This window comes from Varroa destructor, unplaced genomic scaffold (assembly GCF_002443255.2).
Source record: "Varroa destructor unplaced genomic scaffold, Vdes_3.0 BEIS01000007.1, whole genome shotgun sequence".
NCBI lineage: Eukaryota > Metazoa > Arthropoda > Arachnida > Mesostigmata > Varroidae > Varroa > Varroa destructor.
The window spans coordinates 26,455,777-26,478,835 of NW_019211460.1; the positions used below are offsets into that span (position 1 = coordinate 26,455,777).

General features: G+C 43.2%; 2 protein-coding genes across 28 annotated transcripts in view; one reads left to right on the forward strand and one right to left on the reverse strand.

Annotated features, from left to right (window-relative positions):
* fbp (fructose-1,6-bisphosphatase) overlaps positions 1-5,474 on the reverse strand; it is an 18,013-nt gene extending 12,539 nt beyond the window's left edge. For 2 of the 8 annotated variants that reach the window (XM_022816439.2, XM_022816432.2), the window contains exon 1: positions 1,279-1,786. The gene's annotated coding sequence lies outside the window, so the exon portion shown is untranslated. Of the gene's footprint in view, positions 1-1,250; positions 1,787-4,933; positions 5,355-5,424 lie in introns of those variants that run through there. The other 6 variants (XM_022816438.2, XM_022816431.2, XM_022816436.2 and 3 more) reach the window with 5 other exon arrangements.
* LOC147754502 (uncharacterized) overlaps positions 1-23,059 on the forward strand; it is a 25,251-nt gene extending 2,192 nt beyond the window's left edge. Inside the window, exons 1-4 of one of the 20 annotated variants that reach the window (XR_015316969.1) lie at positions 1,856-3,238; positions 6,662-6,687; positions 7,103-7,661; positions 12,005-23,059. Coding sequence is in view for 2 of the 20 variants with exons in the window: in XM_086974768.1 (XP_086830894.1) it covers positions 4,571-4,764; positions 6,662-6,687; positions 8,574-8,878 (525 nt within the window). In the remaining 18 variants the exon portion in view is untranslated. Of the gene's footprint in view, positions 1-1,855; positions 3,239-3,277; positions 4,858-6,309; positions 6,444-6,661; positions 6,688-7,102; positions 7,662-8,573; positions 11,618-12,004 lie in introns of those variants that run through there. The other 19 variants (XR_015316973.1, XR_015316977.1, XR_015316971.1 and 16 more) reach the window with 19 other exon arrangements.

Consider the following 23,059-nt stretch of genomic DNA (forward strand, 5'->3'; position numbering starts at 1 on the left):
GCTCTAATAAGTGGATGAACTAACGAATGAATGAATGAAAACGGACTATTTAGTTGTTGTGATTTTTTCCGCTCGTTGATAAATACAGTGATTCTCTGTCTAAGGTGGCACTCGCAGAAGATGTCGACAGTTAGGTAGAACCCACTTTTTAGAAGGATACCTTAACGAAACGAGAATAAGGGTCGTATCTCTGTGCTCAATCACCAATAAACGTTACACGAAAATCTGCACGTTTTTTAAACGTGCTACGTTATTGTAAATGTTTATGAACAATTCGATCTGCAGAATTAATTATAACTTCTCTTAACATACTAGACGAGGGAAATGGCTTTTTTGCGAAAAACCATTAGGAGAGAAGTTCTGTAGAGGAAGAAAGGATGGGCCGAAACTGACAGAAATATGGTCTATGCCCAAGCTAAAGTAAGTGTTCATAGGGCAAGAGGAAGTGTGAGTAAAACAATTGATGGGAGACTATTCAATAATCGTTAGATGAATAATGATATAGCGAAGCTGGGATGTTTTCATGGTTAAACGTTGAAGTTTTATGAAACTCCAACAAGAATTAAATTTAATCAGGAACAACGTTCTACGAAAATAATATCCGCCGTTGCGATGGCGGAATGCAAGTGATTAACACTTCGAGGGGTTGATCCATTTAAGCCGTGGACGGAAAGGCCGTTATACATTTATTACCCTACGAATAGGTTGAGGGGGCCGACAAAGTAGTGCGACAGAATCTCTATTAAAGGCACCAAAGAGCGCTAATGACTGGAATAAAATTTAACGGTGGTCTCATTCATATTTTTGCGGCTAAAATTTGCAGGATCACATAATCAATATGTTTTGCGGATCAACGACTCTCCTTGCTCCAGGTGTATGCAAGTAAATAAGTTATATGAACATTGCAAGAAGAGTGTGTATATCTTGTGCCATTGCACTTCAGCGCATTTTCTCCTGCAAGCCCAAATTTCGATAAACAGCACTGGTTTTTTGGCAATAATGGCATCGAATCTCATTGACGCAGGGATAGCTTTAATAGGTATCGTACCCTGGTAAAATGAATCGCTATATACAGCTCGGTGCGCGAAAAATTACAGTCTGCCACAATATAAGTGAGAACTAGAAACTACAAGAAGCATGAACAATAACAGCCCTTCTATTCAATCAAACTTTCAGCGATTTGTTTACCCTACACGCATTCACGTACGCGCATACAGGGAGGTTGAAGTAGGTGAATATTTGTAACTTACGTGAACGAAGAAAGTCAACGCCACTCACTTTGTTGTTATATATGTGGATGTAACGATCAAAACAGTTCGACACTTAAGTTTTAATCGACTGCTATTCAACAATCACCAGCACGAACTATAACACAATCTTCGATCTTTGGATGAGGATCAGCTAAACAAGTGAGGTCTCGCGGCGTATGTGCTAAAACAACGTTTAGCCGTTGCGTTTGTTGTTAAAAAGAGATATCAATAACTGCGCAAATGTCGATTGTCGGTTTCGATTTTCAAGTTCAGCGTACAATGCTGTAGGCAATAACGGCACTATGCGTTTACTCCACGACTAACGATCGTAGCTCGACCGATACACGCGAAAGCTATACAACTGCTTAAGCTAGCAGCCAGCTAGCAAACAACTTTGCAGTGGCTAGTTCATGCACGCTCGGCAAAAAAAACCCTGCTCCATCCAGTACAGCTATCGACGGACCGATTTCTTCTTCAACCCATCCGATTGGTACCAGCGTCGAGACAGCACCGAATTTCTATATTACGCTCAGCCCCCAACGGCAAAGAAGTCAACCAGGAATTGGTAGACGCGACAATCGACCAACAATCTACCCTTTTCTTCTCACTCACCGGCAGACATCGCAATGGGTAGCGGCGATGTTAATAGCACTGCTAAGCCGAAGCGATGGCGTCTCTTCTCTTTTGTTGGCGCCGTCTGTAGTGCCATTGGAAAAAATTGGAGGTTGCCTGCTGGACGTTCATCTGTCCTACCCGCCATCACAAACCAAAGCCCGATGATTCGGGACCGGACGTAAAACTCGAAACACAGACCTAAACACACTGCACAGGAGCTAGATACTACTATTACCATAAACAGAGGCGTTTCGAGGCAAAAGAATCGTTAAACTCCTGAATGGTAAGCCGGAAGTTATCATTTGGTGCTCCCTAGCTTAAGCCTCCGCATTAACCCGTTATCCTCCCCCTCACGAGAAAGTGCGGGGTTGTTAACAAACTGCAGTAAGCCTTAAAACTTGTAGTTACCGTCTTATGAAATTTCATGAGAGACATTGCGTATCTTAATTCGATAACAATTTGACACTGTAAAAAAAAAAAAGAAAACGTCTAGTATGTTCATTTCCAGCAAACTTTTTCCCAGTCCACTCAAGTTGGCAAACATCTTTAGGTTTGTTTTTATCGTCTCGCTATAAACCTAGGTTCACGAGGGTCTTATATACAAGGCCATGAAAGACGGAGATGGACTACCACCAGGCAAACACGGTGTCCAATATTAGGCTTTCACAAGCGCATACGGCGGACTTTCTGAGCTAGTCGGACTAGAATGATGGCATTTTAATACGCATTAAAGGTGCCTCTCTTTATGCATTTGCCCCAACGCTCTGACAGCTTCCAAACAGCCGTACGCCTACCGTCCGTATTCTCATGTGTAATTTCTCTACTTATAGTTACTCTAAATCGATAGCAGGATGTGCTTGCCCACCAGCTACACTCCTAGAACTATGGAAAGCCCCTTAATGACACGGAAGCACATCGCGACAGTAAGTGTACTGAAGCCAACATTGTATAATTTTTAGCTCAGTTAATGACACAATTGAAGCACCTCGAGGAAGTCTCACGTCGCTATCATTAAGTAATTACATTGCGATGCCAATAATTTATGAGCCTTTTGAGGAGCTTGAGATAGCGAGATGCATTTATTGTTTTATTTTAGGCGAGTATCTTATAGTAGCAGGTCTCTCTGATGTCAATTGCAAGTTATTAGCAGTCAGTTACCATCATCTTACGCCCAAACCTAACCGATATTACCAAACTCGATCATTCTCCAAGGCTACGCCATTCTTTCGCCAAGTCTTTGTCAGGCTGGAGGTCGAGATTGAAGTACGCCTCGAACTTTTGCAAATTGCATGTAGAATACACCATACACATTTCTAACTGGCTTGAAGAGAATTAACAGGGGACTTATTTCGTACTCAGTTTCTGCATTTTAAGTAAGTTTCTTTTTTTATATATCTTTTAGTAAATTTCGTCTGTTAACGACGCGTAGTTCGAAAGTTATTCAAGTTCAAAGTCCACCGGATTCACTAATAACAGCCTAATATAATATGTTCTGTAAAAGGCAGTTCTTAACGAAACATTTAGATAATAACTGACACTTGTATTATGGTCTTTTCCTGTGCCACATGCCATCTTTTTTTATAAATGAAAGCATTAATTCGTTTTAACAACACTATAGCATGGCTCCAAAAAACAACGTTTAACATGCCAGCTCCAATTAATCTAATTGTACTGTGTCACGTTGCATTATCATCGTTCTGTTGACAAAAGCCACCTCAATGCCACTTAATTGAGTTTCAAAAAATGAATAAACTGCAACAAGTGGCACTCATTCATTTTCTTCTTTTCTGGCCAGTAGACTAATATCTAGGAATTACCGACTAGCCCTAAACAACTAATTGATTTCTTATTAGAGGTAGGTCATTGTGTATTTTGTTAAGAATAATACGTCACTTTTAGCGGACAAAGATTATACTAAATCGCTACGCAGCTGCTAAAAGACTTGCTTTCAGATTTATCCTCTCGGCTTTTGATATATGCAAGTAGCAGTATTTTTGAACTGGTATGACATTCGTATGATTAGAAGAGGCCGATTCTGTCCTACGCATAAAAACTATTCATGCTAAATAAGGCCGTCGTTGTGTCATGTGGGATGATAGAAATCACCTAGTAGAACTTTTCGCTTTACTCAGACACGACGGAACATTTACAACATTGAGCAGCAACAGTCCCATCTGAATTTTGGGCGGCTGAATAAATCATGGTTTTTAAAGTCCGATTAAGACAGCGAGCTCCAGTATCATCGATCGACTGATCGCAGAATAATCACACAGAGTTCTCTATTTTAAATTGCCTATATATATATATATATATATATATATATATATATATGAATTCTGTACTTACAAGTTTTTACGCTATAAATGATATTATAGATCCGTTGAACGAAGTAGTAATTAGTAAAAAGGAGTAATTTTGGACGTAGCCCACACCGGAAAATAACTAGAAAGATCCTGAACATGCATAATGAAATAAAGTAAAAAAGTCTATTTAATATTTTGATGCAAGTGGTTCTATACCGTATTTAGAAAACGACGTTGATACTTGTCACTTTGCAGCTTGTCAGAGATGCTGTAAGTGGCTGCTTAGACGGATACCATGAATTTAATTAGAAATAATTCCAAGTGCGCATTGCTTCCCAGGTAACTAATGCGCGTCATTAGTTGTCGCTTGACATTACTACTTATGATGTATGATGATCAGCAATGACGAGAATTAAGAAACGTGATGAAAAAGCTGCAAATGTTACATACGATGTTAGCGAGTGGCTTGAGATGTATGTTCTTGACAAGCGGATTCGTAGCATAGAAGATATTGCTATTCACTATGCAGCTTGTATTGCCCCTGGCATCCAGCACGCTGATAACATTTTTGATTTGACAGTATTCTATACGATAAGGTAAATGATCGTGATTCAATTCACTACCAGTAAATGTGTTTCCCGTTGTGTTACATTATGTTAATTCCCCCCAACTTGTCCATCAACAGGAAGGTAATTTGCGTTGTGTCTAATATTTTTTAGATATATAAAGTAGAGACTATGTATTCCGCGTAAAAGCAAAACTTACACAGACGTGGTTGTGTGATTAACGATACAATTGCCTACAGAACTATAAAAAATGACGTATGTTGTTGAGTGTTGGGCAACTAATCCATGGCACAAGCAAAAGATTTAAAATGTGAGCACGAGCGAATCAATCCAAAAATCATTGATATCATCCAAAGATCTCGTTTAACTGTCCACAACCAAAAATACGAAATCTTCATAGAACATCTCTTTTCGGCTAGTGTAGTGCAAAAATAATTGCCGAAATATCCTATCCGTACTGCTTAGTCCATTATAAAAATTATCAGACGTAGGAATCAAATCGTGCCCATAGACAGTTTTCGTGAATCAGCTGACCACGCCGAAGAATCTTAGTTACGTAAGATTCCAAAACCTGCATTTAGCGGGCCATTGCACAAAATGTAGGAAATCTGTATATCGAGCACGTTATGAGCAAGTCATCGACTAGAAAATCTTCGATATATGAAACACGATACAAGAAACGTTTAATACCTTACGATATTCGACCGATATTTGTGTAGCTTACTTGTAAACAGAAGCAGACTAAAATTTAAAATAGTGGCGCCCATTATTACACGATTAGCCGATGTCCTAGAGAGGGCGCCACCAGTATCAAGAGCCAGATTTTCTCTTTTCGTCTTATTATTTCGAGAAATGAGACAATCAGGTATTGGTAATTAACAGCGTGGGAAAAAAAACTATTATGATAAAATATATAGTTCCAATTTGTAATTGCTGTCCACTTATACAGTGGAAATGATAAATGAGCAAAAAAATCTATTTAAGACGAAAGTAAATAAAAATGAGGCTGTACTACCTCTGCTGCATGTCCTAAGTGTACCTTACGAAATTTGTAACGTAGAAATCAATACAAATTGAAAAATATATTTTAAGACTAAGGTAGAAGATCGGCCTAACAAAATATATCCGTGTATGTGAACAAGCTGTACTGCTGGCAAAATAAACAATCCAGCGTGCATGGAAAGTGGAACACCTTTGCTAGCACATCGTAAAGTATAATGAATGCACCGCGCCCATGTGGCCTGTAAAGTATTTTCAGCAAGTTAGCTATCATAGGTACCATATATGATTGAGTCTATTTTTTACGTACAAAATCAGGTCTCTACAAAAGAAGGGTTATACAGTCGCATGACAGTCGCTTATTAGGCGTTCAGCAGTAAATCCATTCGCGATTAACGCAAAAATTAATTCGAATCTGAAGCCACAGTAGGTCTGTGGCAGGCAGTACTCTATAGCTGTGCCGTTGAGTCGCGAACTTAATAAAACAAAAAAAAGGAACTCATAAATATGCGGCCTTTAGTACTTACCTCAAACAGATCTATACATTTCTTTTTTCAAAAATGGCATCTATTGCAGTATGGATGCCTTACCCATTGTTGTTGGCTGAGTTCCAAGATCAACACTGTGGAAGACACGCAGCATACAGAAGTGGCCGTATCTTGTTGCCATTTAGAGTATTGCTGTACATGTCCTGAAAAACAACTGAAAAGGTTTTATAAACATTACTCAAGCGCCAAAGGCATCAAAAACTGCCCATCTTTCTAAAAAAAAATAATTTATTAACTAAATAGATCAAGCTTCATTCCATCCCACTAGCAATTCAGCTTGTTAGCTTATGTATCATACTAGAATAGCTATGTCAAGGACAAAAATTAAGCATTTTCATTAAGTATTTGTTGTTATCGTCTTTGTTAAATTTGTTTTTCAGATCATCTAAAAGACGATCTTGCAGAGGTAAGTGTGAGAAAGAAAGACGGATCTGCGATAGTCATCATGCTAGCTTAACTTAAATACAAGAGCTATTACATTACCTATTTACTATTTTCATTTCGGCACGTATCTGCTAAGCGCCCTCTGAAGGAGCACTTCGGTGCCATTATCAACCCACGATGGGGTTATTATTGTCTTATTTTTGTTATATATGATCCAATTACGACAAAGGAAATCCTGTTAAACGGACTCCCGTGGCAGCTGAGAGGAAATAGTCCAACATCAAGAAGATATTTACTTCTCAAGCGAAGGAGCTTCGTACAAATATATGTACAAGCCATTGTTTATCGGCCAACTTTTATAACTTCATACAAAATATAGACTGAATATATTCTGTGGTTCGTACGATTTATTTTCATTTATTCGGAAAACATCATAGCAGGTATAACTATACGTAAGTATCAGGAAAGGAGCAAATTGTCACTGCCTTCGCCTCACCCCAACGACATCGGATGTTATGCGATTGCTCCTTCCGGCTGACGCTGGCGACATTTCGAATTGTATGTCACGAAACAGGTTTCGCAACATCGCACCGAACAGAAAATTTCTCGATTGTGAATCCGTTCCGTTCAACTCGACCGGATAAAGTAGTAACAGCACAGCCTCTATATGTGCTCATCATGGTGTTACCTGCGACAGATCGTGTTAGCATTACATGCATCTTATCAGGATCCGTGTTCTCATGTACGCGAAGATACATTCTGAAAGTGTATGATAGACGTTCAGACATGGTACATGATTATGTATACGCAAATGGTGCGTCTCTACGAGCGAAAACGTCATTATGAAAGTGAGGCAACTTGAAATCTGTGAGGAACTGTGCTTCTAGATATCTGTTCAGGCTGTAGGCTCATTCTGAGGAATTAAATGGGCTTTGTAGATAGGCATCCAGCGATTGTCACGCTATCATCGTTGAGTTTGCGTGAACACTAGATTGGGTAGGTTATGGCGCGTCAACAGACTCGTTTTCTTGCAAAATTCTTTTGCAGGAAGATTATAATCACGTGAATATAAAGAAACATACAGATATATGTGCTTATCTTGAAGAAAATACGCGAGCAAGATAAATTTTAAGTTTCATTCATAAATAGCATCCAGTAGTGATATTTTGCTAAGTGTAACATTGTTTTGAACTTGCGCGGCTTGCAGCTTGTCAACTATACTTCCTTAGTTGACATACGTTCATGAAGCCGATTAGATTTTCCAAAAAGATCTCCTGTATATTGCCATATTATTCATTGTTTAATTACCAAGCTATATATTTATATCGGTGGAGGCCAAGCATAACGGGTACACGGCTGGGTGCAATCGCAATGAATTACAATTAACGGGCTGGTAGCTTAAATAACTAGAATTAAGTATTTTATAAAGACAAGTTCGAAAGTTTATAATACATAGCCTACGACCTACATGTGTACAGAAGCAAAGCGCCTAGACCTCGTGTGACCTTTTAGGTCCTTAACTAATTTTTGTCCGGTGTAACGTTGTACACAGTGTCCATATCAGTCATAGTTATTCAGTGCGACGTGGATATTACATATTATTGGGCTAAAGATGATTTATTCACCCCCAGGAATCTAACAATATCAATAAAATAATCAATTATTAAAATGTTTTATCATCTTGACGATGAACAGAGTTGTAGAAGCTTCTGGCTGGGCAGTTACCAGTTTATGCGCTACGAGGATTAGGGTAGAAATTTTCTCCTAATATAAGCTGCCGTTATTACCGAAGCCTTCTTAGAAGCAACTGGCAAACATTTCCACCAAAAAAGCCTGCCTAAAAATCGTGTAGTTGTCTTTACGCTATGTAACAATCATTCACTGCTTTTCTGGTTGCTCACGTTTCAGCCGCGCTGCATATAACAGCGCAGGTGATTTCGTCAAGGAATAATTTTCGCGTTTCTCTCTTAGGAACTCGAGCAGAAGCTCGAACTTCTGGCAAAACTCAACGACGTAGACAGCGTCAACCAATTGGTCACTCCGACGTCTTTTCTGTTTCGGTCGGCTCTGCTCCAGCTGAAATCGTTCAGCTTCACCCGATTCCGTACGCTGGTCCAAAGGCAATCAATCCATGGTCCGATCTTCTACCTTGCGCCGTTGATTCTATCGCAGTGTATTCCGTTCTCGTCCGAGCCGAACATCAGCAGCATTAGTACTGCCATTTTCATCGTCCACTTCCAACGGCCTTAGGGTTTCTCTGTCGTTTGAACGACTGCTCGCAGTCGTCCACTGGTCGACGTGCTTCAAGCAATAGCCAAGTTGCTAATTGGTGGCTCGCGTAATCGGGACTCCGCGAGCCGCTTGTAGACGTATCGACATCGGCTGTGCACAACTGCCCAACGTGTGATTTGTCGTTAACGACGATTACCAGTCGCACCGGGGGAAAGTAAAAGAGTTCGAGGAAGGCCGTGCGACCCCGTTTTGAGCGAGCAAGCGGCCATATAGTTGCTTTAGTGTCCACTTTGTCGTCGCACTCTCGCGGCACAAGAAGTGTTCCGAAGTGTTGTGATGGGTTCTACCTCTACATGAGGCAATAACAGGCCACCCGGCGATCAATGTCCGATCGCGTATGCCCATGTGCACTAAACCCGACGAATTTCAATTGTGCGGCCTTCTTTTTTTCTTTTGCCTATTTAATATTGTTATTTCATTCTTCACTATTTTCTTTTTGGTAGATCAACGAGGAAGGTGACCTCTGCGTACGCTCGTACTTAAGCTACGCACTGACGTGCCTTTGTTCCGTACGTTTATCTGCAGCTGTTTGTTAGGGCAACGACTGACTGTCCGATCATCGAGACCGATGTCACAGACGTAGTTAGACTCAACGATCACCGTAGCATCAATCACAGCGGCAGCGTCAAGCAGACTAGCACATAAAATTACAGATGAGAAGACAAATGCGTTGATTTCATGATGCAATAACCATATTTCCGATAATGACACCCTGATTACAAGCGCCGACGTCTGATAATGACGTCGCTGTTGTAGCGACCCATTGTCGAATTAGAGCTGAAAGCTTTAGTCTGTCTGGTAAAAATGAGTCGCCACGCGAGGAGGGAAGCGCATATATATGAATATAAGGCTGAGCAATAGCAGCGAGACGGTTTTAAGTGACCGGAGGATCAAGTTTGCGATGTTGACAGTGAAGCCTATACACCTAGAGAGGGCCTTATCCTTTTTTCGTAGGTACGCATTGATTCGAATTAATCCGACAGAGATCTTTTTCATGCCATATACCTTAAGCCTCGACCAGTTTGACGAGATATCCAGTAGCTGTGCCACCGACCACGAGTTTATACAGACATTGTTCAATCAAGCCTTCCAATGGAACGCCTTCAGGCGTCAGCCATGCAGTGTTTATCTGAGTTTGCAGTGCTATCTTTGAGAAGTACCCACGTATGACACACATAGCACTAACTGGAAAAAAACCACTGATTTCTATGAAAGAATTGACGCTTGTATTGCCTACGCATTAGTAAGGCGGCACATTTGAAACTAGACAAGATACATAGATGGTATCTCCGCAACGAGATCATTTTCTCAATAATCGACCCCCATCATGACCATCTGGGATGGCAAATAAACGACACCGAATAACAGTCAACGACGTTTTGATTTTGTAGGGCTAATAAGATTTTTTCCTATGCACTTCTCTTTGTGCGCTCCCTTCAAGACGATTTATGTAATAGGCGAATATAGCTTTTGTACCCGTATACCCGTACTTTGTAAATAGGGTTAAGTGCTTAGGCCTACATGTACAATTGTCACCTTACATCGGACGCTTTTCAATTCGACTTGCTCAACAAAGCGTCTGTTTTAGAGTGAACACGGCGCACATCCTTCGAAAACTTACGTTACCCTAAAATTACGTTAGCCCTACGAACGTATCCTGCGTATCTGTATCTATATGTGTAATACACAAAAAATATACATATTATTCACACATTGTATGTATGATTTAGTTAACCACCTGGGACTATCGATAACCAGAACAAATTCTCATTAATAATAATTCTATTTGCTTGGCCGTTCTTTCACTTTCATTTGTCCCTTTAATTAGGACTTTTCCGTCACTCTCAATACTATAAGTTTGTACTGGCCAATCATTCAAGCAAAAGAAATCAGCGTGGATATTCGCCAAGCGGCGAACGAAGAGTGGCCTATTTTTCTCTGCGGATTGGCTGTAAACTAGCCCAAATAGATTTTGGCCTGCTGGGTTTATTCGTATTCTTTCTAAACTTCCGTTGATTTCTCCCTCTTAACGATTTCTGTTGGAATAGGCCCAACCTTATGTACGCTACGGCATTAGACTTGTTAGCAGTACCGACCACCATTTGCAGGCGCGCTACCTGTCGCGAGTTGCGAAGACGACAAAATTACGACGAGCCAGTCAACCAGTGACATGCGTTCCTTTTATAGTTCGCTGGTAAAGACAGTGGGATAGTTTGTAGACTTCATTAGGTTTTAAGTAGACTTTCCTTCAGCATACACACTGCGTGCTAGACAGAAACAGACGTCTGAACAGTTGACAGAGTCGTTGCGGAGACGAAGGTGAACGCGAGCAGCTGAAGGCGAACACCGGGCCCGAAGGTTTTCAGACCGCCTCGAAGTGTCGCCCACGCCGCACATTCACGTTTCGCCACCGGTTCGGATGCCAGTAGCCGTTGCTGTGTGAAGTACGAAGGTTGAGGTATCGGACGCGTGCATAGAACGTCAGAGACACAGTTTCAACGTGTACACCTAAGTCGAAGCACACTTGGATGCATGTGTACAGCGAAATGGCTGTTGCGATGCGCATAGGAGCGCCTTGCTTTTCATAACGCTATATGAATGGCAGTTAGAGATCAGTGATGAGTACACGATGCGACGAACGGAAATCATTTATGATCATAGTAAGGCTATATTGATTACTGCTAGTCTAAGGGTGTTGGTCTTATCGAAAGTTGAGCATCAGTTTACTCTCAGTTTTTTGTACGACAAGTTAATCGGCTGGTTGGAACTTGTTGGTGGAGTGAGTTATTTGGTAACACTTCTATATTAAGATGAGCTGACATAAATTAACTGTGTATCTATATTACGAGCTGCATAAAGGTAGTAATTATCTTGCAGCGGATTGCCATAGCTGTAAAGAAGAATCGTTTCAACGTCCTAATAGTGACCGCATTGTGCAGATGAGTTAGTTATTTTATATCTGGTAACTAATATGTCTCTTGCTATTGTTGTCCAAAGTACACTTTATTCGACTCTTTTTTTTTATTGTCGTCATTTGTTGGTTTCAGCGTAGAGACCCGGCCGAAATATTCCTTGCAACGAACGATAGCTAAGCGGAAGGACATCGCAAAAAGGACTACTTTCATCATCCGTGTTTTCACTCCACACTCGACGTAATTCAACTTCGTAAAGCTGACGTTCCAACGAACATCGGCCCCCATTTATTTTCAGCTTCTGTCGTATGGAGTCAGCCCACGATGATTAGGACATCAAGGCATTTACCCACTCCAGTCTTAAGGTTGCTTGCGCAGCGTTCAAAAACACAACTATCCGCTTACGTTGTAATACAGTATTGTAGAACGTTGTATTGTCGTTCGCTATTGGTTTTCTGCAGAGTCTCACGGCGCCGACGTTTAGGAGCACACAATGCAAATAGCAACAGTAGTACCACCTTCGATAAAAGTGATTGTAGGAAAAAGGTCCTGATCAGCTAGTCTCCAGTAAAAAGCCCAGCCCACTTCTACCTTTGAATAAATTAGCCTTACGTTCGCCCAATGCCAAATATCAATATATTGTTATCCCTGTATTCCTACTTTCTGTCAACATATCAACATCATATTTGCTCGCATATATAACTGTACTTATTTGCATTCGTTTATCTCGCTAGTAGCGCTCACAGGCTATGACTGTCTTTCGGTCCACAAAGGTTTTGTTTTTTGTTTGTTGACACCCATAGAGCTGTTTCTGTTATTACTATAATACTGCTTTTTTGTATTCGGCTTTTCCCTTTATCCGTCCGGTGACTCCGCTTTGGTGACATGCGTCTACTTTTTGTGTGCCTTTTTATGACATCGAACCTGGCTGGATATATCTGTCAACGCAAGCTATACTATGTAAAGAAGGTCTAATCGAGTCCAGGTGATGGACACATCTGCCCCCACCGCCTTCAACTAAGTCTTTGAAGAGTGAAGCGGCATTGCTGTATTACGGACAGTAACGGCTACTACATTGTGCTGGAGACCCACGCGTCCGCTACCACCGTCTCCACCGAAACCGATGTAAATAGCAGCGACGGAAGCTCTGCATTGACGACGACGACAGCGTCAGTAACATGAATAGTACCAACGAAAAAGATAATGAAAGGAAGAAAGTGTTTGTGCCTATACTCCGTGCTTTCGATAGTTAGCTTACGTACGTCAAGCAGGTTGGTTTCGCCATCTTTAAACCATTTTCAGCTGGTCAGGATTCCCACTCAACGGTCGGTGTGGGAGGAAGTCCAATCACCAAAGAAGGAGCTGGCGCAGACTGGGCAGATCATGAGTTCGCGTTCGTTGATAAAGACAAAGCAGTTGTTTCTAGCTATATATATATGCATTTCTTTATATACAAGACTTGTAGTGAATATTATCATTGCTAAAGATCTATTGCAATCTCTAAGACATACCGTCACACGTACGTGGCGAAGACGATGTAAGAACGGAAGACAATTTGGCTTTTTTTCCAGCTTGTGTACGCTTATTCCTTGCTATTATTTAGAAAAAAAAAAAGGGGGGCTAGGAAATCAATTAGTTAAATATCTAAAGATTATGGGATAACTCTACTTTCTATGCAAAAAATTTGCTTTTATAGCACAGAACACATCATAGAAACCAGCTAGTACGGCTAACACGAATAGATCCTGGTTAGTTATAGATACAACTCATCTGGCAGCTTTTAGCGTACGTTCACGAGCGTGTAGCAGACACAGATTATCTCAGGCCTCCAGTACTAAGCCGACAATTTAATCCAATATCGAGTTTTATATTTGAAGTTGCCGGGCATACTGAACTGTGTATCTTTATCGAGGTGATCTCACCACTGAAAAGCAAGTGTCTATCTGTTCGTTTCTTTCTAGCTTGCAACGGTTCTTCGTGACACATCGGGGTGCTAGTTAGTGAAGCAAGTGACCATCGCCGGGAAGTATAGCAGCTTTTCTCTGGGAGGGTACACATCAACGTAGCAAGGAAATCCAAATGCATCTTCATTGTCTTCAGGAGCTCAGATGTAAACGCATGAAATCCGACCAAACGCAGCGCGTTACGGAGGAGTCAAAGAGCAGACTATAAGTAAGGTGGGGCAAGCACGATCCGTGACTGGAGTCGCAGACAGAGGTTAAGTCGGGCAAGTGATCCTAAGTGGCCCTGGCAATTGGCCGAAGAGCGGCCATGAGCTGTGCACGTAGTAAGACAGGTTAGGGCTGCCCCTCGGGAGGCACCCACTTAAGTCGGTCGAGCCCAATATGAAACGACTCAACCTATTCACAACGGTTTGTGGCATAATGAACAGTGTCAGTGTTGTCGGATGAACGAATACTGGAGTGTGAACAGACAGGCAACAATGCTAGCAAAAACCGCCATCAGGAGATAAGCTAGAAATATGTAATGATCTTTTTACCCAAAAAAAATTGGGCCGGCGAGTCGACTTCAACAGTAATAGCAACAACAGCAACCGTCAAGTGGGAGTAAATCTGATTGTTGCTTTCTCGAGCGAATAATGTATGTAAGTAAAAGAAGCCGGTTAAGCATAATTACCCCAGTCAAAGAGTTGACGAACGATATAAATCAATTCAAGCTACACGTACTCGGATGGAAAACACTTAATGCTGACTATAAACTTGGTCCCCACATCTATTGATGCTTCAGCGGAATGTAATATATCAGTTAGCTAGCTTCTAGAAGATTAAAGCTGGGAGCTGTGTTAATAAGGAAATGAGAGAGGAAATGGTAATTTTTTTGCTCTGAGATGGCAATGTATAGCGGTTGTTTTCGGATTCCTTTTCTTAAGATCATTTCATATGTCATCGGCTATGGCTCCAGGATACTTCTCAATACTTTAGTCAACTGAAGGTTTATTTTTTCAAAAGTCGGTCGTATGTGCTGGACTCAGGTCAAGGTACTACAGACAGGTCTATTAGACAACTCTAGTTGGTAGTAGCCGCTAACTACTGCCGCGCCTTTCGATATACTGTGAGTCTTGTGACATTTCACCTGTTCATGTCACAATACGAGTAAGATGCTATCCATAGTTATTTACTTTACATTTCAAAATTGGTCCTGCATGCGGTTACCCATTGTATACAGCGAAGATGGCGTGCCAGACGAACGTGCCGCATGGCCGCAACAAAAACCTATATTTTCTTGTTTCGATATGCATCTTGTCCTGCGTAAAATCACTGTTACATTTCTCGATAAATCTACAATGATAATTCCATCCGGATATACGATTCCGTGGCTTCGAAGTGGAGCCGTTAGATCAGCTAGTAGCTAAGGTCAGACCGGTAGCAGACGATAGCAGAGAGGCACCGGCATTACAGGACAAATTAGCCCCAGACACTTGACGTTGACCCGTGGTCCAAACCGACATCCTGGCGTACTGGTGATATCAGTTCTGATGGTATTTACTCATGCCCATAGTAGAACGCCTTTATTGTCATAGCGGTATGACAATCGTAGATAATGCGTCACCACTGAGACCAGCTTTCGTAGTACGGCATCGTACAATCACCATCATTTCATTGAGTAACTACGAATATCAAAGGAACGATCACCCTCTCGATTGATGACACTCACACCTGTACATACACACAATACTTCTATCATCGCTCGCTCAGCAGAAGTGAGTTTGCCGCCATCTTCACCTGTGTATCCTCATCGGTAATGAAGATCATTGCTAGTAACGGTATGATTAATGCGTTATCAGCCCCCAGCGTAAGAACCTAAAGAAACAGAGCCGAATAAAATCAACCACTGCGTTGTCGTCGTTGAACGCACTATGTACGTTGTGAATACTCTCTGCGATACGAACTAATACGACCATATCTTAGTTTCTTTCTCTCGTATGACTTCATATTTCTCTTCGCTATCGTACGCCGCCGCAGTCAGGCGACCATCACTACCCAGAAACAATCGCCTCTGAAGTCCAGTCGAGCGATGTGATAGCCACGTCGCTAAGCAGCTATATTACAAACGTATTTAAACTGGCACGATCAACAAAAAGTAGACACTCTAACGTACGCACTTGCTCAGGCACACATAGATATGCGTGCTTAATATTATGTATGTGCATATATGTGTCGCTGTGTGTCTGTCTGCATGTGCGCGTCTGCCAGTAACGTAGCATGATGTTCTTTCTTTTGCTGCCCTTGGCGCTGCTGTTGCTGTTGTTATTGTTGACGCTGATAGTGGTAATGCCGCCTCTGTCGCTCAGTGCCGCGTTACCCACGGCTGCCGGTTACCTTGAGGTCAATCCTGTGCTAGGACACTATACAACTACACGCCAGTAGTACGGTACAACCGACATGGCACAGGTGCCGCCAGGGGCATTGCAGATTATCTCTGGGTTGTCCACTGTCGTCTTCAGCCGCTTGATCGTTGTGAACATCGAAGAAGGCGGAAGAGCTCTACCAGTGAGTGACTGAAAATTAAGATTATTCCGACTCGCTAGATTCACGGTGGATTGAGAGTAGGAAGCCGTACTATCATTCAATGGAGATCTGAACATCGTCACAGCGGCTATGGCCTGGGCAGCAGGCAGCGTCCTGCCATGGCGTATGAATTAGAGGCTAATGTGTATTCTTGTAGAACAACAGCTTCGGCTCGTCGCGCCTGCATTCATCACTATATCTATTATTAGTCTTGGCAGTTATAGTAGTGACTGTTGCTGAAGTTCTAGTATCAGTAAAAGTAGACAAAGCCGAGGTTACTGGGGTAGAGGTGTATTTTCGTCAACAGCAGCGGCGACAGCGCAGACGTGTCGCTACCCAGAGGCAGCAGCCGCCGCGCGTCGGACCGCGCACCTGTGATGAGAACAAAACTGAAAGACGAACAGCGAGTAGCAACGAGGAAAGAAGAACCCATAAAATAAAGTGGGGGCAGAATTCGTAGGGGAAAGATACGAAAACATCGCCACCACCACCACCACCACCGCCGCCGCCGCTGCCGCTGCTGCCGGATAGTGTTAGGAATCTTCATGAAGATCTTTAGAAGATGAAGATGGCCGTTTCTGTCTGATGCTGATGCTATTGAGGTCACCTGAGCGAGAACAGTGAGTGAACCAGATGATCCATTCGCATTTTACTTCACCTCACATCAAATTGGGCCCACGGCGACGGGCCTTCCAAGCCAGGCTTAGAGTAGGGTTGACACGAAAAGCTGAGAAAACTGCGCCAGCCCCCGTACCTGGTCTTAGCTTAAAGGTGCCCTGGGCATTAACGTCGCGGCCTAACGGTCATTCAGTGAGTGTGAAAATACATAGTACGTATTAAAATGTTCTCGGCAAAGACTTGCTGACCGGGTGAAACTGGGAGTCTGATTTCTCCAACGAGTGCTTTGACACCTACAAAGCAATAGAAGATGGCTTTTCAAAAAGTTCTCAAGGCGGGGTAGATGTCTGATAGAAAAACGTTCGTTTCAAAAGTGTGCGAGCAACTCAGTTAAGGAAAAAACTATTATCTCAGAGATGGTACCAATAGGCACCAGCGAAGATGAGTGTTTATATGAACGGCCAGTGTAGCAGCACCCCCGGCTCCCCCCACCGCCAGTAGCAATAAATGGTTTTTAGCCTACCTGTTTGTTGGGGCTAGACGGTGAGTTAGAGAAACATTGCCTCGGGCATCAGGGAAGAGCCGTGAGAATCGGTGCTGTCTTTCGAGTCGTATCGCGAAACGATTCGCATCTCTGCTGTGCGTCGAACTGGAAAATGGTAAATTGCAACGTACCCATACAGAGCCATCAAATGATTCACAGAAAAACCCTTCGTTTTAATTCGAATGCCAGTGAAGGTCACCACAGTTGGTAGAGGATCGATTCGTTTATTTCAAGCGGGTATGAATGATCTTATATGGCCATAGTAGAGAAATAGCGAAAAATCACATTAAGCTTGCCTGGGATAACAGAAGGTAACAATTTTCTATTAGCTGGCTTAATCGCATATATCTACTGCTAATGAAGCGTAGGATAATTATTGCGCAAAACAGTCATGCGGCTTTTTAGCTCGTCGTAGCGTAAAGTCAGTCAGCTATCATGTTTGGATCATTTCTTCGTCAGTTTGGACAAGTTGTGGTAAACTTCACAAAACCCATCTTAGCACAATAGGTGTATTTTATTAGGGTCCTGTTTTTTCAGTAGCAGCAAACGCATAGATGTCCATGCGCTTTTGTAAAACAATGTTGATCTCGTTCACCTCTGACCATGGAGTAGCCCTCAAGTGATCTGAGCGGCTCGATGCTGTTCGTGAATCATCGCTCTGCAGCTGTGACAGGTGCGGCAAGCATTAGCGACGCGAAGAGTCGAAAAGAAGTTCAGGGAGCAAGTAAATGCGAAAGAAAAATTCCCCTTCCCTGTTCAGGGGTGGTGGTGACCCTCTCTTCATTGAAGCAATAGTCGACAAAGTCTTCGCCATTATGGACCGACCGACCGACCGACGTTTGCTATGCGTTTGACGGAAGCTCAGGCGAAATTGTTACAGCCAACCCGAACCAGATTTATTCTACATTAGCGGTGAACTTTGTAAAAACTGGCACACAGATAGTATCCCGATTAGCCAATCTGTGGGCATCGCATATGAACGTAAGTGGCTTGGGGCAAGAAAGAGGGAACATGTTCAGAGGACTAAACCACTTACACCGAAGGCTTGCCGATTGCATCACCCCCATAAGCAAAATCCTGTCACCGCGATACAGCGACTGCCGTACATCGGGAACAAACAGCCGTTGCCTTTTGGTCTTCTGCACGTTAACCGGTCGCTGCTACCATTTCTGTTGTCCTTCGCTCACGTCATTACGACAGCTGCTAACGGGACGCCGGCGGTGGGGGCACCGAGGCGACACGAAACGCGACGCCGCGGCAGACCCCACATGTCATACATGTTTTACACTATAGGGGGCCGCCTGCCACTCGCAGGCAGTTAGCAAATCTGGTTTAGCCAACGATTGCTTTCCTTTTTCGTGTTTTTCTCCTCAAGCAGAGTTAGCAACGCTACACGTGTACGCGTAGAGCTTCTCATAAATCTGGGCAATAAGACGAAGAATAACAAGCCGATGAATCGCAGTAGTAACAATAACAACATCAACAAGGACAACAGTAATAGTAATAATCGCTGCGGTAACGTGAATGAAGCTAGCGGCTGCTAGAGCCAACGGACAGGGGCAGCGACAATGGGAAGCCGGCTACAGAACACGATAAAAATATCGTCATGAAACATACATATATAGTGGTAGTTGTAGATGGAGAAGCGGACGGTACTTACACCTTATGGGGTGTTCTACGTTTTCTGTCTAACTGATGTAGAAACAATGATGTGTGCAGAGGACAGCTGAGGTAATTGCCCTCGCTATAATAGATTGAATGCGAGAGCTAATAGAGGTTGGCTTGTTGATTGGCAGCTGGTGCTACAGAACTTGAGGAGCCGAATAAAGATTTGACGCGAAACGGAGACGGGCAGAGGCGGGGCAAATGATAGTTAGCACTGCGGCGGCTTCGGCTGATACTTCAGATGCTGCTATGACTATAATACCGCTGCTATTACCGGTGAGAAACATCGATGGGAAGCCCCTTGTCTTATATTGTTAGACATCGTTGTAATGGATATCCAGTGTACCTGAAAAGGGGGGAAGCGTTATGGTCCGATATTACCGGCTTGATACCGAACTGATGAATGGTACGTAAAGGTTCTTTTCTGGCCTACAAACAGACGTAGTAGGAGAATGAGCTCGAAGAGGAGTACATAGATATTCGCTCACCGTAGTCTAGATTAGAGACATTGCGCGACTGAGCAGATTAAAAACACGTTTAGATTAAATTAAGGGGTTCGGGTATTATAAACTTTGCAAGAGGCGAATGCATGAACTGAAGCAGCTAATGCGAAAAGCTCGCGAATTAAACGAAGAATAAGGGAAAAAGATTTTACTTTTACACGAAAATTCCCAGCTGTATGTGTTATAAGCAGGTACAAATATACTTTATCAAAAAAAAATATAAATACAGTGGCATTTAAATAAACCTTTGTAAAACGTTTGCCAACTTATTATGTCATTTGACGTCATCCTGCTGGATTCCTAAATACCCTCGTTTATTGTTACGTTTCTGTTGTGACTTGAGAAACGTTTCACCAGCTAGGTGGGTGCCGTCCAATAGTATCGTTAGTAAATGCTAAATAGGATTGCTGCCCAGCTTGTTGGCCCTTTCGTTTCGGCAGTTTCGTCAAGAAGTTGCCAACAACTGATAATCCCTACCGTTGCCAGGCAAGGCCTGCACGTTGTGATGCTATTCCGGGGAAGCTTTGGACAGGGGTCAGATGCGGCATGCAGATTTTGTCTCTAAAATAGGAGCCTATGTCGATGGTAAGTGTAATTGCTTTTTCCAAACGGTCGTAGTAAGTAGGCCGACAACTACATTGTCTCCGCACAGACCGTCTCGACTCGCTCCATAGCCGTCTTCTGTCATAGATGAGACGTGTGGCCCGTGAGATAAGTGCAGCATCGCGCATCGTGGTTATCTTGGTGCAGGTTTTGGCAGACAACAACAACAACAGCAGCTTTTTTCAGTTCTTTTGTCGTTATCCTTAAGGTGACTGTTATTCGTGCCCCAGTATATGTGCGTGATGGAGAACTAGAATATCGAATGCATGTTGTACAGCATGGCCCACCAAGCAACCAAGTCGATCGCAAAGTAGCAAACAGGTAAAGATTCTTGTGCACAGCTCCAAAACTATGGTCACCTATGGACAGGGGCCACTTGTTGCTACGTCAGCCATGAAGACTCGGCATGGTTTCTAATAATGTTAAATAATATTAAAACTAATAATATTAAAACCACTGAGATAAACTTCGACCGAGACGCGCCGGCCCAGCGCTGAAGAAGACAAACTGGCTAATCGTTCAAATAGCCAAACAAGAATAACGGCCAACCGGAATAGCTTGTGGCCACGTATACCAATTGGTTATAACAAGCCGTTCTGTCGGCCTCTACTGTTGGACCAGCAAACGGGTCTCTGGGGTAGCGACTATAAGGCATCCCTTGCCCATTTTCATAGTTGGCACACGAAACTACTCAATAAAATCTGTTTCAAATGTTGTAGCCGCCCAGCGCTCCAGATTTCGACCTTGGTTCAATCATCGACTTAGTATCGACATCGACCCCCCGTCCCCCTCCATATTCGTTAATGTTTTCGAGTCCTTCCTCATACGCGAGTGCGAGACAAGCACTTGGTCGTATGCCATGTGCCTACCGTGCCTTACATAGACGTTAGCCTCGACATAGAAAGGTGCTAACCAGCTTCATTGTTCTAGCGATTCAACAAAAGGAGAAGCTATACCAACGGACTTTTCTATACGTGCAGACCCGTAAACACAACCACACACATAGACAGTATCATCTAGAAGACGATTAGTCACGAAAACACATTGAGAAGCCATAGCTAAAAGAGTCACTACTTGACCTACCTGCCCAGCCCTGCTGTCTACTTAACACGCACTTCACCAGAAGAGGGCGCCAGGGCGGCCGAAGTCGACGCCTTTGTGGTGCATCCCAGAGCAGCTAAAGCACCATCTGCCGTCCGTTGATTAAACCGACAGACCACACAGCCGAATCGACGCAAGGCAGCATCGAGAGCCACTGATCGCGGCGACAACGCGTAGGCATCGGTTTTTCCTATGCAAGCGAAAAACACCAGCGGCAACCAGCATCCAATGGCGACCGGCTACGTAGCAAGCAAACTGGCCGGGACCTGACCAGCAGTGTCGTCCACCACCGCCATTGCCTTTACGTTTCGGAGCTCCTCAGCAAGCCTAACCGACGAGCGATAACTACGACGACAGACCCAGCCGACCCACTTTACTATTGTAGTTTAAATGAAGTGTGCTGCTATCGATTGATTCTGTTCGAATACGTCTCAAAGCACAGCTTCCTATTTTTAACGTCCGTCCACTTTGGTTGGCCATTATCGATGACACAGCCATATTTAGGTGGTGGCACACCAGCGGCAGGCAATTCGCGTGCCGGCCTAAAATATCCGTGAAGAATAATTCTGGCCGTCGCTGAACTATCCGAAGACGAACTTTCTCCGTGTCTACCTGTTCGTGTAGCAGATAGATAGGGCTAGTGTTGCTTCTGCATCGAGCACGTAGCCGGCGGCTGGCCAGCCGGCCGACAAACTCTTCGGCACACGACACCGTAAGGACGATGCCGGCTCGGCAAACAGGCTGACTGCAGCAGGCTCACTCGGTCCGACCATGGCAGCAGGTCCGAATGATTTATTTATCACAGGCGATACAACATTCGACGAGGTAGACTTTGAATGATGGAGAAACTGCCGCAAGTCGACCCCAGATTTCTGCTGTAGCCACAAAGACCTACAGTGGTTCATTTACGTAGTAGTAGTAGTTGCTGAGAAAAGCTCAGCGCTACACGTGCTGACGGTGACGGCGATGGACTCGATACTGTCTGAGCAGGCGATGGCAGCGGCAGCGGCTCCAGCCTCATCAGCGTCTTCGGTGCTCCAGCCGCTCCGACGCCCCGATACTTATGACATTGTCGATAGTTGTTATTGTCGACCTTCGGCTTTCAATCTCCGCTGTGGTGGGACGGAAAGAAGGACAGGAGTCGATGCTGCAGGTGGTAACTGGCTGACAGCCACCTGCCTCGACGCTGGGGCAGAGGCGGACGCCGTTTCTTCGCTTTTTGTTATTTTTCTTTGCGATACCCACGCGATCGCGACAGAGATGGATTAAAAAAAACATAAAGAGAGTTTGTGCGGAAAGTACGAAGATCAACGGGTCAAAAACGTACTACATTTATTAGGACAAAGTATACTGCTCGTGTGTAGCACAGACTGTGGCCGAAGCCTCAGTGGCGGTCCACACTAACCGCCAAATGCTTTGAGATCACTATATTTATGCAATTTATATGTATGTAAATGCCGATTATAGCTATTATGAATTTGATATTTCCTGTTAAATACACGAAATCTGTAATTTATCACCCGATACGAATAATAATTGTTTGGCGTATGGGTAACTTATATTTAAAATATCATAATTAATTTATTTGTAATTTTCATTGTTTAAATAAAATAGCTATAAAAGGGTG